Source organism: Bufo gargarizans, chromosome 6 (assembly GCF_014858855.1).
Source record: "Bufo gargarizans isolate SCDJY-AF-19 chromosome 6, ASM1485885v1, whole genome shotgun sequence".
Lineage (NCBI taxonomy): Eukaryota > Metazoa > Chordata > Amphibia > Anura > Bufonidae > Bufo > Bufo gargarizans.
The window spans coordinates 150,757,355-150,773,531 of NC_058085.1; the positions used below are offsets into that span (position 1 = coordinate 150,757,355).

The 16,177-nt window shown below is 41.6% G+C and overlaps 2 protein-coding genes across 3 annotated transcripts in view; one reads left to right on the forward strand and one right to left on the reverse strand.

The window, feature by feature from the left end:
- The window catches only part of LOC122941538 (ropporin-1-like), a 52,279-nt gene extending 51,793 nt beyond the window's left edge, over window positions 1-486 (forward strand). The window contains exon 5 of the mRNA XM_044298857.1: window positions 417-486. Within this exon, the coding sequence (XP_044154792.1) occupies window positions 417-486 (70 nt within the window). The remainder of the gene's footprint in view (window positions 1-416) is intronic.
- Window positions 1-16,177, reverse strand: part of LRRC20 (leucine rich repeat containing 20) — an 810,255-nt gene that overhangs the window by 282,207 nt on the left and 511,871 nt on the right. The gene's annotated exons all lie outside the window — the stretch shown is intronic.

Below are 16,177 nucleotides of genomic sequence, written 5' to 3' on the forward strand. Positions count from 1 at the left end.
AACCTGCCAGGTGAACTGCGCCAGAACAGCCATTTTTTGGTTACCTTGCCTCACAAAAAGTGTAATATAGAGCAATCAAAAGTCATATATACCACAAAATAGTACCAATAAAAGTGTCACCTTATCCTATAATTTTCAAAATTGGGGCACTTTTTTGGAGTTTCTACTCTAGGGGTGCAACTTAAAATTAACCCAATGAAATCTGCCCTTCAAAATCCATATGGCACTCCTTTCCTTCTGCACCCTGCCGTGTGCCATACAGCAGTTCACGACCACATATGGGGTATTTCTGTAAACTGCAGAATCGAGGTAGTAATTGAATGAAACAATTAAATGAAACAGCAAAAATAACAAATTTTGCTATAAAAACATGGTCATTGTATGTAGTTTCAAACTCAATTCTTTTTGTCGCTCAGCAGGGTTGGACCAGATGGGCTGATTAAGGTATCTGACTTCATTGAGAACCCAAACGTGAGACTGGAATAATGAATTAATCCTGGAGAGAGCTGAATACAGTTGAGTTCATCAAAATACTACAGTAGCATCACTGGCACATTTCCAACTCAATAAAAAAAAAAAAAAAAATTGCACATTAAGGAAGACATTTTTATCAAAACTACAGTTCAAGAAGAAGCTGTAGTTTTGCCATGACAGACTTGTCACTGTAGACTTGTGTGTGGTAAATCTGGAATATATTAGGACATGTTCACGCAGTGGATTTTGATTTATTTTCTGCACCAAAATAAAGCACAGACGGGGTGATTTATTAAGCTGAAATACTCCTAAATTAGGCCCATCGCATGCGCAGATGGCAGGCAACGGTTGCACCGCTATCTGTCTCATTCACCATTTTCTATGTCTGTTTAAGGCGTAGGAAATGCTCTAAATGTAAGACAGCTATGACGCTATCTTACATTTAGAAATGGCACTGGATGCGCAGAAATTATGGAGAGGCCTTCACCTCTTCATAATGTTGGCGGATCCTCTGCCAGCAATTGAACTTTATTAAGACCGGAGTCTAAAACACAAGTCTTAATAAATGTGCCCTAGAATTCGCTCTCAATTTTGTACCTCCTGTTCTTAATGAGAAATCAGTGCAGTAGCTCATAAAGCAATTTTTGGGGTGAAAAAAACAACAAAACATATTTATAATTGCTGTACACTCTACAAGTAAATTTCCATTGAACTCACGAGAGGCCTAAATACCATATCAAAATATAAGTTAAAGATCCATACCAAAAACTGCCTCAAACAGAAAACTACATTAATAAAAGCAGTGCAGAAAAGATGGAATATGGATATGGATTCCACGTTTAAGTTTTCAGCACACTAGTACAACCATGTGAACATACCCTCACAGTATGGCCTCTTGCACGCAATACACGGGACACTGGCTGTGCACATTCCGCATCACGGATGCGGACTTGAACCACGGAACTTGAACCATTCACTTGAACTTGAACGGAACCACGGAACGCAAGCACTACGGAGTGCTTTCATGGGGTTCCGTTGCGTGCTTCCATGCTTCCATTCCACAAAAAGATAGAACTTGTCCTATTTTTTTGCGGAGTGGACAGATCACGGACCCCATTCAAGTGAATGGGGTCACGATCCGCATGCGGCTGGCCCACAGTTAGTGCCTGGGGCTGCAGCACAGGCACTAACCGCAGCACAGGCACGGGCAGCACACGTTCATGTGCAAGAAGCTTATCATCAAGAGCATGACATATTAGCAAGCTTGAAAAATATGAAGCAGAACTTGACCTGGTGGATTTTATGGATCAGCACCATGTCAAATTAAAATGTGATTTTCCTCTTTTCAGCATAAAGCGTGAAATCTGTAACAAATTCCACATGTAACTCATGCAGATTTTGCAGGAATTATTGTGGATTTTATCACCAATGTAAGTCCCATGTGGATGTACCATTAGGCCTCCTTCAATCCACTTACTGCAGATGCAATTTTCACGCATGGTTGCTAGGAGATGATCAGGATAGGGACCTGATCATTATTATTTTCCCTTATAACATGGTTATAAGGGAAAATAATACCATTCTTAATACAGAATGCTTAGTAAAATAGGGATGGAGGGGTTAAAAAATCAAATAAAAGAATTAAACTCACCTCATCCACTTGTTCGCTCTGCATGGCTTCTCTTATGTCTTCTTCTTTGATGACCTGGGAGGAAAAGGATCATCACATGATCCACGTGTTTGACTGGAGCTGTGACCCCATTTATCTTCAGATTCTATGAAATTTTTGGTGATATACAGTGGGATGCGAAAGTTTGGGCAACCTTTTTAATCGCCATGATTTTCCTGTATAAATCGTTGGTTGTTACGATAAAAAATGTCAGTTAAATATATCATATACACACACAGTGATATTTGAGAAGTGAAATGAAGTTTATTGGAAGGTGTGCTATAATTGTTTAAACAAAATTAGGCAGGTGCATAAATTTGGGCACCACAAAAAAGGAATGAAATCAATATTTAGTAGATCCTCCTTTTGCTGAAATTACAGCCTCTAAACGCTTCCTGTAGGTTCCAATGCAAGTCTGGATTCTGGTTGAAGGTATTTTGGACCATTCCTTTTTACAAAACACATTTAGTTCATTCAGGTTTGATGGCTTCCGAGCATGGACAGCTCTCTTTATGTCACACCACAGATTTTCAATTATATTCAGGTCTGGGGACTGAGATGGCCATTCCAGAACGTTGTACTTGTTCCTCTGCATAAATGCCTTAGTGGATTTTGAGCAGTGTTTAGGGTCGTTGTCTTGTTGAAGTATCCAGCCCCAGCGCAGCTTCAGCTTTGTCGCTGATTCCTGGACATTGGTCTCCAGAATCTGCTGATACTGAGTGGAATCCATGCATCCCTTAACTTTGACAAGAGTCCGAGTTTTTCTTGGTCTGCCACTTCGAGCCTTAACTTGAACTGAGCCTGTGGTCTTCCATTTCCTCAATATGTTCCTAACTGTGGAAACAGACAGCTGAAATCTCTGAGACAGCTTTCTGTATCCTTCCCCTAAACCATGATGGTGAACAATCTTCGTCTTCAGGTCATTTGAGAGTTGTTTAGAGACCCCCATGTTGCTACTCTTCAGAGAAAATTAAAAGAGGAGGGAAACTTACAATTGACCCCCTTAAATACTCTTTCTCATAATTGGATTCACCTGTGTATGTAGGTCAGGGGTCACTGAGCTTACCAAGCCAATGTGAGTTCCAATAATGAGTTCTAAAGGTTTTGGAATCAATAAAATGACAACAGTGCCCAAATATATGCAGCTGCCTAATTTCGTTTAAACAATGATAGCACACTTTCTGTAAATCCAATAAACTTCATTTCACTTCTCAAATATCACTGTGTGTGTCTATATATATATTTAACTGACATTTTTTATCGTAACCACCAACGATTTATATTGGAAAATCATGACGATTAACAAGGTTGCCCAAACTTTTGCATCCCACTGTATACTGTAAATCAGGGGTGCACAACCTTTTTTGGTCTGGGGGCCGCATTGTCACATCGCTCTATTTCAAGGGGCCACAAATAAAAAAATGTTGATCGGCGCTAATCTGCCTATTACACAAGCCAGTGCAAAGTGACTGGGGAGGAATGATCACTACCACAGTCGTGCTGCAGATAATCGGACATCTTTCATCCTGATAAAATATGCAAATCAGCCATCAAATGAGCAATACCTTGTTTATGGACTGATCAGCTGCACGATTATACCGGCCAGATATAAGATATGAGCGCTCCTATAAACACTTGTTCCCAGTAATTGTCCCATATATCGTGCTGCAGCATAGCCCCTGAAACCAGTAAGTTATACTTACCTGCTCCCCGCCTCTCTGGTTCTTCGAACTGCCTCCGCTGTTTATACCTGGCAGTGCATGGACATGGTCATACACGACTCCAGACAATGACTGGCTTAGGCGGTGATGTGGCCACAAGCAGCGTGTCACTGCTGAAGCCAGTCATTGACTGGAGCCGTGCAAGTGACCATGGCCATGCACTGCCAGGTGTAAACAGAGCAGGAACCGGAAGATGGAGGCAGCGCAGAGGACCAGAGCGGAGTGGAGCAGGTAATTATGAATTTTCTATTTCAGAGGCCATGCTGCAGGAACTTGTTAAAAATCATTTTTACCAGAAAAGTGGCGACATTTCCTTCCATCCTGCCTCCTATTTATAAATCAGCCTTTTCCCTCACTGCAGAGGCCGGCGCTCACTTGTTATTACCTCCTCCTGCCCCCAGTAATAGGGGCCCTGCAGTAACCAGTAAGCACTTTACCTTGCTAGTGGGGAAGGCGCCTATTGGTTAACGCTTGAATGACCAGGCCCAAAAAGGCCTTAAGGACCAAACACTTTTTTGTGATTTAGTGCGCGTGGTGGTTCAAATGGTTGTAACTATCTTATTTGTTGGACTACCAAAATAATTTTTGCAACAATTTTTATTTGTGGGGAAACAGTACAAAATGTTTTTAAAAAGTATTTTTATTTTATTTTTTTCAAACTATAGCTCCTTATTCTCTAAATATGCAAACTGACACCAAAATAAATTAATATAATTAGTTCTCAATTTTGTGTAGGCCGTTTTGCTATATAATATGAAAAGTTTCATGTGAATGGGGCGGCAATGGTAATGGTTTTGATTGGTGTGGGTGTTTTTTCTTTTATGTATTTTTTTTTTTTTTTTTTTACTTAATATATATTTCTGCTACATAATATGTCCCCCAAGAGGTCATAAAAAGACTTTGGGGCACACTGTCCCTTTTTAAAATTTTGCACTTTTTCATAAAAAGACTGTGGTGGGACAGTGAACACTCTTTTATTAAGCACTTTTTCCTTTTTATTTTATTTATTTAGTGTTCAAATTTTTTTTATCATTTTTTAACTTTTTTTAAATATATTTTTACCACATAATTTGTCCCCAAGAGGTCAATGAAAGACCTTTTGGGAGACAATAAGTGAATTTTTTTTGTACTATTACCACTGTAACTGGAGCATCCAAAGGAGCCCCAGTTGCATGGAAACCAGCCTGCTGCGGAGGCTTTGTACCAGGGCAGCGCTCCTCTGTTCCCGAGACACCCAGCGATCACATGATCGCTGGGTCCACACTGCAGAGTGCTCATAGAGGAGGAGGCAGAAGTGCTAATAAAGCGCTTCTGTCTTCTCCTCGGCTTCCCTGCTCTCACTAATAGCCGGGGACCCTTTCTGCTCCTGCTACAGTGCAGGAGCAAAACCTGTGATCCATCTGCTGTGCGGCGCTCTGGGCAGAAACACAGCTGATTGCAGGATCAGCTGTGTTTCTGCCCAGCAGGCCGGGGGCCGCAAACCATGGCTCTGGGGGCCGCATGCGGCCCGCGGGCCGCAGGTTGTGCACCCCTGCTGTAAATGGTGAGGTATTCAAAGTTTTACATTTTTACAGTTTTTTGCAGATTGGTTAACCTCTGCCTGTCTAGGCTTCTGAGAGACAGCCTCTCTAGCATGCCCTTTTTATATCCAGACTTAAACAAAAAATGGAGCTCACAAAGTACCCATATAAAAAAATAAATTTTATTAAATTAAATCTTCACTTGTAAAATGATGTTGATGTTAAAAGGAAAAGGTGACAGCAGAAAACACCTGGTAGCACACATAATACAGGAGTATATGGAATGTGTACAATTGTATAAATACATGTTAAAACATGATGCAGCAAATATAATGATCCATGGTTACATGTCCAATCATCAGGCCCGTACAAATACGCTTTCCCAATTTATGTATTTTCTCGGTGGAGAAGAAGCCCTGTGAAGGTTTATACTATGAAGTAGAAGTAGGTGGCTTCCAGATTCAGCCCCCTTTCTTCACAGACTTAATAGCCACTGCTTTGTCTGCCTGTATAATGTGTATTCTACGGGTTATAGGGGTTATTAGAAGCTGGTCAGGCAGCACATAGGCTTCCCTACTGAATGAGTTGGATTTTCAAGCTATTATAGTAATACTACAAACATGCAAGGAGTTCACTAGTATTTCTAAGGGTACTTATGCATTGTAATTTTGCCCCAAATTCCTCTAGAAAATTCAAGATGAATTCATGGAAAATTCCACATTTTTTTCATGGGTTTTAATTCAGATTTGCCCCTATGCATTGCAAAGGTCGACATATGTAATGGAAATACACCGCATACATATACAACAGATTAAAAATCCAAGCCACTATTTAATTTCTTTTTCTACAGCTTAAGGACAGGATTTACTAAAATCACATCCATTTTGATGACCCTGTAATATACTGTCGATTTTACACCCACAATTCCGCTAAGGAAATCTGTAATATTTGGCATTTATGAATATAATTAAAAATATATATTATTTGAAGTATACATTATAAACATGGTGGCTCAGTGGTTAGCACTGGGGCCTTGCAGCACTGTACTTAAACATATGAGGCCGAATTTTCATTTTTTATTGTTTTAAACCTTAACAAAATGATGTCAAAAACAGAGTAAAATATTTTCAAATGGGAACTGATGTACAGGACAGAGGTTCAGCAAAGACATCTTCAAGAAGGAACTCCTACATCAAATGAGCTGCATCTTGCAAGTGAGTAAAGACTGGTCAAAAATAATGAAAACACAAGAAAAACTAGAGAGCAGAGTCCCAGAGATATAAATAGCAGGCAGACAAGGAGCCCAGGTGGCCCATATTTTACTCAGAATGGAAAGGTTCCTTGCAGATTGAACCATTATAAGCTTAAATTGCATGTGGAAATTCACTTCAGAATACAGTTTTGATATAGTCAAATAATGTTGCTGGGCTGCACTCTATCTGGAGGCGCTGCAGGGAAGGTGCATGGCGTGTATGCCAAGTGCTTCCCCGCAGCAACTCCATGCTGAGCCACAGGGAATCCTCTATCTTTCTCATCTCCTCCCATGTGAGTCTGTGAGAAAGGGCGTGGAACTGACCAAAATGTCAGAGACGCATTTGTCACATATGTCCTAGGCATCTTTTTGCCAATTTATTTGGAGGATATTGAAAATAAAAAAATATTTAAACTTGAGTAGGCAGTGGTATTTTGTTTATACAGTTTTGACATAGTAGGAGATTCTTCATATTTCCACTGCTTAGCGATACACTGCCTAGCTGAAGCTAATATATGTGCCATCATCCATCTTATATGACAAGGAAGATCAGACAACCCTATATTCAACAATGCCATAGCAGGATTTGGTAGATTACTGTACTTGGATACTATAGATATTAACTGAAAAGTAACGAGTGCAATGATATGTTCTAAAGCCCTTTGCCAAAAAGGGCTTTAGGACATATAACTGCACTGCTGAACTTCAAATTATATATATTTTTTGTCACTAATACATGCCAAAAAGGGCTTTAGAACATATAACTACACCCCTGAACGGCAAATAATATTTATGTTTTGCCACTAATACACAGCAAAAAAAGGCTTTAGAACGCACATCTGCACCTATGAACAGCAAAATTATATATATTTTTTGCCACTAATACACACCAAAAAGGACATTAGAACGTATAACTGCACCACTGAACGTTAAATATATATATACAAACCGGATTCCAAAATAGTTGGGACACTATACAAATCGTGAATAAAAACTGAATGCAATGATGTGGAGGTGCCAACTTCTAATATTTTATTCAGAATAGAACATAAATCATGGAACAAAAGTTTAAACTGAGAAAATGTACCATTTTAAGAGAAAAATATGTTGAATCAGAATTTCATGGTGTCAACAAATCCCCAAAAAGTTGGAACAAGGCCATTTTCACCACTGTGTGGCATCTCCCCTTCTTCTTACAACACTCAACAGACGTCTGGGGACCGAGGAGACCATTTTCTCAAGCTTAGAAATAGGAATGCTCTCCCATTCTTGTCTAATTCTTGTCTTGGGCCTTCTTTGTTGCACCTTCCTTTTTATGATGCGCCAAATGTTCTCTATAGGTGAAAGATCTGGACTGCAGACTGGCCATTTCAGTACCCGGATCCTTCTCCTACGCAGCCATGATGTTGTGATTGATGCAGAATGTGGTCTGGCATTATCTTGTTGAAAAATGCAGGGTCTTCCCTGAAAGAGATGACGTCTGGATGGGAGCATATGTTGTTCTAGAACCTGAATATATTTTTCTGCATTGATGGTGCCTTTCCAGACATGCAAGCTGCCCATGCCACACGCACTCATGCAACCCCATACCATCAGAGATGCAGGCTTCTGAACTGAGCGTTGATAACAACTTGGGTTGTCCTTGTCCTCTTTGGTCCGGATGACATGGAGTCCCAGATTTCCAAAAAGAACTTCGAATCATGACTCGTCTGACCACAGAACAGTCTTCCATTTTGCCACACTCCATTTTAAATGATCCCTGGCCCAGTGAAAACGCCTGAGCTTGTGGATCTTGCTTAGAAATGGCTTCTTCTTTGCACTGTAGAGTTTCAGCTGGCAACGGCGGATGGCACGGTGGATTGTGTTCACTGACAATGGTTTCTGGAAGTATTCCAGAGCCCATTCTGTGATTTCCTTTACAGTAGCATTCCTGTTTGTGGTGCAGTGTCGTTTAAAGGCCCGTAGATCACGGGCATCTAATATGGTTTTGCGGCCTTGACCCTTACGCACAGAGATTGTTCCAGATTCTCTGAATCTTCGCATGATGTTATGGACAGTTGATGATGATAGATGCAAAGCCTTTGCAATATTTCGCTGGGTACCACCTTTCTGATATTGCTCCACTATCTTTATGCGCAACATTGTGGGAATTGGTGATCCTCTACCCATATTGGTTTCTGAGAGACACTGCCACTCTGAGAAGCTCTTTTTATACCCAATCATGTTGCCAATTGACCTAATTAGTGTTAATTGGGCTTCCAGCTCTTCGTTATGCTCAAATTTACTTTTTCCAGCCTCTTATTGCTACTTGTCCCAACTTTTGGGGGATTTGTTGACACCGTGAAAATTTTAATCAACAGATTTTTCCCTTAAAATGATACATTTACTCGGATTAAACGTTTGATCTGTCATCTACGTTCTATTACAAATAAAATATTGACATTTGCCATCTCCACATCATTGCATTCAGTTTTTATTCACAATTTGTTTAGTGTCCCAACTTTTTTGGAATCCGGTTTGTATGTTCTAATGCCCTTTTTGGTGTGTATTAGTGGCAAAAAAAATAATATTATTTGCCGTTCAGCGGTGCAGTTATGCGGTACGTTCTAAAGCCTTTTTTGGCGTGTATTAGTGGCAAAAAAATATATATTTGTCATTCAGCGGTGTAGTTATATGTTCTAAAGCCTTTTGTGGAGTGTATAAGTGGAAAAAAAAATTAGGGCCTATTTGCCATTCAGCAGTGCAGTTATATGTTCTGAAGCCCTTTTTGGCATGTATTAATGGGGAAAAAAGGGCTTATTAGCTGTTGTCTGGTGAAGTGAGAAAATTACAGACTTTTTTGTGGTGTTTTAATTTCTCTTTTATTTATTTATTTTATCTAACAGTATGTCAGACAGAGAAATGCCAGGCCCTGCACAGGGGAGTGGCAGAGGCCTAAATGTTTCTGGCACAGGCACAGGTTGCAGCAGAGTAAGGAGGTGTGGCATCAGGAGTCGCAGCGAGAGGTGTAGGGACGGGTGAAATACCCAATGAAAACCTGCATATTTAAAGCGGTAATGATAAAGGTGGCAAAAAATCCCACAAAAGACCCTCCGCCCGGGAGGAGACTAATAGCCGGGCTATGACAGCCAGTAAGAGGGCTAAGAACATCTCTTACAAAGAAATGTCTTCCATATCCCCTTCCGGTGAGTCTGACTCTAACTCAGAAGATGGATTGCCTTTTTATTCTGAAGAGGACTCATCAGATAATCCTGATGAGTCAGTCCCAACTATCCAGCTCTCGGACTCCCTAATACTAGATAGTCAGGGCAAGGAAACTTTGCATGCACTTCAGCCACTCATACACCACAAAACACACCCTCCCTGAGCTGCAGCGGCAGAAAGGCATGATATGTGACATTTCCACCAGCTGGAATTCCACCCTCCATATGTTGGACCGAATATACAAACAGAGAAAGGCTGTGGGACAGCCACTGCCATCAAATTCTTAAAACTGTCCGTGTCCACCAGATGGGATGACAGCATTTCAAAGGCCAGGAATTTGGAAATGCCTTCATTCAAGGCCAGGGATCGTGGGTGGGTAGGGAGATACTTCCTCTTTCACTCCAGTGTTTGAGAGATATACAGCTGAACACTTCCATGGGACATTGTGGAGATGCTTGGTGACCGAGGTAGTGGCGTTGCTCACTCCAGAGGGGGGTGAAGAGGCCGAGACTGCAGCAGAAGAGGAAGCAGGAGGAGCCAGAGACCTTTCTTGGTTTTTGAGGTGTCTACTCCACTGCAGCTCGTGCTTTGCACTTAGATGCCTGGTCATGCAGGTTGTGCTCAGGTTTAGAACTTTTATGACTCGCTTCAGGCTCTGATTGTAAAGCGTGCAAACCGCTCGTGTCATGTTGTCAGCACATTGTCTGAAGAACTGCCACACCACGGAACTCCTTGGAGCTGGCTTTGGTGTGGTTGGTCCTTGGTGTGGTGGGCAGTAGGAGGTGTACTGTCTAGGGGACGGCTGCTCCGCTTTTGCACCCTGCTCCCTCTTCTGCTGTGCTGGTGGCTCTGTGCGACCACCGCCTCTTCCTCCGAACTACCAAGGTCACTCGTATGATCTTCCACATCATCTTCCAACAAATCTCCACCCCTGCCCTCCTTATTGGTCTGCACACTGCAGAAAGCCACAGCAGTTCATCTGAGACGTGCTACGGTGATCCTCCCATGTACTCATCCTGAAACATAAGTGGTTGGGCATCGGTGCACTCAATCTCTTCCACTTCTGGGGCAGGGCTATGTGGATGGCCATGGGAAACCCTGCTAGCTGATTTGCAAGGGGGTGATTTGAAAGACTACTGGTCATGGGCTGCAGATGCCAACTCTGATCTTTCAGCAGAGACTGGGTGGGAGCCACCCAATCTACTATCTCCTGTACTTGTTCTGGCCTCACCATTTGTAGAGCGGCATTCAGGCCGAAATACAGACCAAATAACGCTGAAGGTTCTGTCGCCTACTCGGACCTGAGGAAGGTGTTTCACTTGTGCATGTAGCTGGCACAGATCGACCACATCCTTTCCCTGCAACAGGAGCTCCACCAACACCAGTAGCAACACGACCAAGGCCACGTCCCCTATTTGACGCTTTCCTCATTCTTTGCGTTCACCCACCAAACTAAAAGATGGTTTATGTCAGGCAACAATGTAACCGCCAATAGTCAACAATTAAGTTCACTGACAGTAAGGCTGTGACGGTGTCATAAAGAGAAAAAATTTCTTGAGGTCACACAACAGTGTGACAGGCGAATTTAATACAATTAAAAATGATTTCAGGGATTTAGGTCAAAAGCTGAGGTGCAAGGACCTCTAAGGTAGTATTTTCCGAAATACTGCCTGTACCACGAGACACACAAGAAAGGCAACGGGAGATTAGGGAGACTAACAAATGGCTCAAGAACTGGTGTAGGAAGGAGGGTTTGGGTTCCTGGAGAACTGGGCCGATTTTTCTATCGGCTACAGGCTCTATCGTAGGGACGGGCTGCACCTCAATGGGGAAGGGGCAGCTGTGCTGGGGAGAAAGATGGCTAGAAGGTTGGAGAACTGTTTAAACTAGGGACTGGGGGGAGGAAAATTACATTATAGGAGGTGCAGATAGAGACCGGGGGCAAGGTAGTGGGACTGGGGGAGGAATGGAAGGAGGGACTAGAACAGTTCAGAAGGAAAGGTGTAGGGTAAAAAATATACATAAACCTCTCAAATGTATGTATACTAATGCCAGAAGCATGACTAATAAAACTGGGGAGCTGGAATTACTGATGTGTGAGGAGAACTATGACATAGTGGGAATAACTGAGACATGGCTGGATGATAGCTATGACTGGGCAGTTAATGTACAAGGTTACAGTCTGTTTAGAAAGGATCGTCAAAACCGGAGAGGGGAAGGGGTTTGCCTTTATGTAAAGTCTTGTCTAAAGCCCACACTTCGTGAAGATATAAGTGAGGGACATGAACATGTGGAGTCACTGTGGGTAGAGATAAATGGAGCTAAAAACAACAATAAATTACTAATAGGAGTTTACTATAAACCACCTAATATACCAGAGTCCACAGAAAATCTACTACTAAACGAGATAGACGAGGCGGCAAATCATAATGAGGTGGTTATTATGGGGGACATCAACTACCCAGATATAGACTGGGAAACTGAAACTTGTATATCTCATAAGGGAAACAGGTTCTTGGCAATAACCAAAGATAATTACCTCTCCCAACTGCTTCAGGACCCGACTAGAGGGACGGCCATACTGGACTTAGTATTAAGCAATAGGCCTGACAGAACAACAGACGTGCAGGTTGGGGGACACCTGGGAAATAGTGACCATAATGTAATAACCTTCCAATTATCATTCAAAAGAGCGTTTCTACAGGGAGGAACAAAAATACCAAACTTCAAAAAAGCTAAATTTAGCCAACTAAGAGAGCCCAAAAACATCCTAAAATCTCATTGTGAGAGGTACATACCGTATGGGAATAAAAGGTTAAGGAACAAAAAGAAACCAATGTGGATAAACAGAACTGTAAAGAAAGCAATAAATGACAAAAAGAAAGCATATAAAACACAAAAACAGGAGGGTAGCACGGAAGCACTGAAAAACTATAGAGAAAAAAATAGAACATGTAAAAAACAAATAAAAGCGGCCAAACTAGAGACCAAGAAATTAATTGCCAAAGAGAGTAAAACTAGCCCTAAAATGTTCTTCAATTATATAAATGTTAAAAAGTATAAATCTGAAGGTGTCGGCCCTTTAAAGAGTAATCAGGGGGAAGTCGCAGAGAGCGATGAGGAGAAAGCAAAGCTGTTAAATATTTTTTTCTTCAATGTATTCACTGAGGAAAATAAACTGTCAGATGACATGCAGAATGCAAAAATAAACTCCCCATTAAAAGTGTCCAGTCTGACCCAGGAAGAAGTACATCAGCGACTTAAAAAGATTAAAATAGACAAATCGCCAGGACCGGATGGCATACACCCCCGTATCCTAAAGGAATTAAGTAATGTCATAGCCAGAACCTTATTTCTGATATTTGCAGATTCTATACTGACAGGGAATGTCCTACAGGATTGGCGCATGGCAAATGTGGTTCCAATATTCAAAAAGGGTCCAAAAACAGAGCCTGGAAACTATAGGCTGGTAAGTTTAACATCTGTTGTGGGTAAACTGTTTGAAGGTTTTCTGAGGGATGCTATATTAGAGCATCTCAACGGAAATAAGCAAATAACGCCATATCAGCATGGCTTCGTGAGGGATCGGTCATGTCATACTAGTTTAATCAGTTTCTATGAGGAGGTAAGTTCTAGACTTGACAGCGGCGAATCAATGGATGTTGTATATCTGGACTTCTCCAAAGCATTTGACACTGTACCACATAAAAGGTTAGTATATAAAATGAGAATGCTCGGACTGGGAGAAAACGTCTGTATGTGGGTAAGTAACTGGCTCAGTCATAGAAAACAGAGGGTGGTTATTAACGGTACACACTCAGATTGGGTCACTGTCACTAGTGGGGTACCTCAGGGGTCAGTATTGGGCCCTATTCTCTTCAATATATTTATTAATGATCTTGTAGAAGGCTTGCATAGTAAAGTATCAATTTTCGCAGATGACACTAAACTGTGTAAAGTAATTTATACTGATGAGGACAGTATACTACTACAGAGGGATCTGGATAGATTGGAGGCTTGGGCTGATAAGTGGCAGATGAGGTTTAACACGGACAAATGTAAGGTTATGCACATGGGAAGGAAAAATGCAAGTCACCAGTACATACTAAATGGTAAAACACTCGGTAACACTGACATGGAAAAGGATCTAGGAATTTTAATAAACAGCAAACTAAGCTGCAAAAACCAGTGTCCGGCAGCTGCTGCCATGGCCAATACGATAATGGGTTGCATCAGAAGGGGCATAGATTCCCGTGGTAAGAACATAGTCCTACCACTTTACAAATCGCTAGTCAGACCACAAATGGAGTACTGTGTACAGTTCTGGGCTCCTGTAAACAAGGCAGACATAGCAGAGATAAAGAAGGTCCAGAGGAGGGCACCTAAAGTAATAACTGGAATGGGGCAACTACAGTACCCTGAAAGATTATCAAAATTAGGGCTATTCACTTTAGAAAAAAGACGACTGAGGGGAGATCTAATTAATATGTATAAATATATCAGGGGTCAGTACAGAGATCTATCCCGTCATCTATTTATCCCCAGGACTGTGACTGTGACGAGGGGACATCCTCTGCGTCTGGAGGAAAGAAGGTTTGTACACAAACATAGAAGAGGATTCTTTACGGTAAGAGCAGTGAGACTATGGGACTCTCTGCCTGAGGAGGTGGTGATGGTGAGTACAATAACGGAATTCAAGAGGGGCTTGGAGGTATTTCTGGAGCGTAATAATATTACAGGCTATAGCTACTAGTGAGGGGTCGTTGATCCAGGGAGTTATACTGATTGCCTGATTGGAGTCGGGAAGGAATATTTTATTCCCCTAAAGTGGGGAAAATTGGCTTCTACCGCACAGGTTTTTTTTTTTCCTTCCTCTGGATCAACTTGCAGGATAACAGGCCGAACTGGATGGACAGATGTTTTCTTTCGGCCTTATGTACTATGTTACTATGTTACTTCACGGTCACAAAAAATTTGAATTTGTCAACCAACAATGTAACAGCAGTATTAAACTGGTTTTATTGGACTGTCAGAAATCAGCACAGGGCGCAAATGTACTATCTAGCACATAAAGTGAGTTTTTTTCGAACAAAAATATAACAGCAGTATTTAACGGTTGTATTTAACTGACAGCATGCACTGTCAGCAATGCAGGCTTCAAATGTACTATCTAGCACAAAAAGGGTGTGTTTTTTTCAAAAAACAATATAACAGCAGTATTTAACGGCTTTATTAGACTGTCATAAATGCAGCACAGGCCGCAAATGTACTATCTAGCACAAAAAGTGAGTTTTTTGAAACGACAATGTAACAGCAGTATTTACCGTATTTTTCGCTTTATAAGATGCACTTTTTTCCCCCAAAAGTGGGTGGAAAATGACAGTGCGTCTTATAAAGCAAATGCTGCCAACTCTGATGGCACTAATACATCGCTGCAATGTATCAGCGGGATGTGAGGAGGGGATGGAGGCTGGCAACACTGGCGGGCGGTGCCCAATGCAGTCATTGTATTGTAATACATTGGGCCCCGCACACAGCAGTTTTCATAAGTAAAGTCATGGCACAGTAATCCTCTTCAAGCAGTGTTTGTACTTTAAACTCAGGCAATCCTCTGTACAACTTACTATGGAAAGTGGCAGGCAGGGCGGCAGCATAACCTCGCGATGTTGACTCATTCATGCTCCTCCCACTTCATTCATGAATGGCAGAGCGGTAGCATGAATGAGTGATTGCGAGGTTACGCTGCCGCTTTCATAGTAAGTTGTACAGAGGATTGCCAAAGTACAAACACTGCTTGAAGAGGATTACTGTACCATGACTTTAGTTATGAATACTGCTGTGTGCGGGGCCCGATGTATTACAGTACAGTGACTGCATCGGGCACCGCCGCCAGTGTTGCCAGCCTCCATCCCTTCCTACCATGAAAACTGCTCCATTACACTAAGCTGTAAGTGGGTGGACAATGGTGTAATGGGGGTCACTATTCACACAGGACAATATACTGTGACACATATGATACTGTGACCAGCATAAGATGGTTGTATTGGACTGTCAGAAATGCAGCACAGGGCACAAATGTACTATCTAGCACAAAAAGGGTGTTTTTTCAAGCAACAATATAACAGCAGTATTTAACGGTTGTATTGGACTGTCAGAAATGCAGTGAAGGCCGCAAATGTACTATCTAGCACAAAAAGTGAGTTTTTTTAAACCACAATGTAAACAGCAGTATTTAACTGTTTTATTGGACTGTCAGAAATTCAGCGCAGGCCGCAAGTGTAGTATCTAGCACAAAAAGTGAGTTTTTTTTCAAACAACAATATAACAGCGAGGGTAC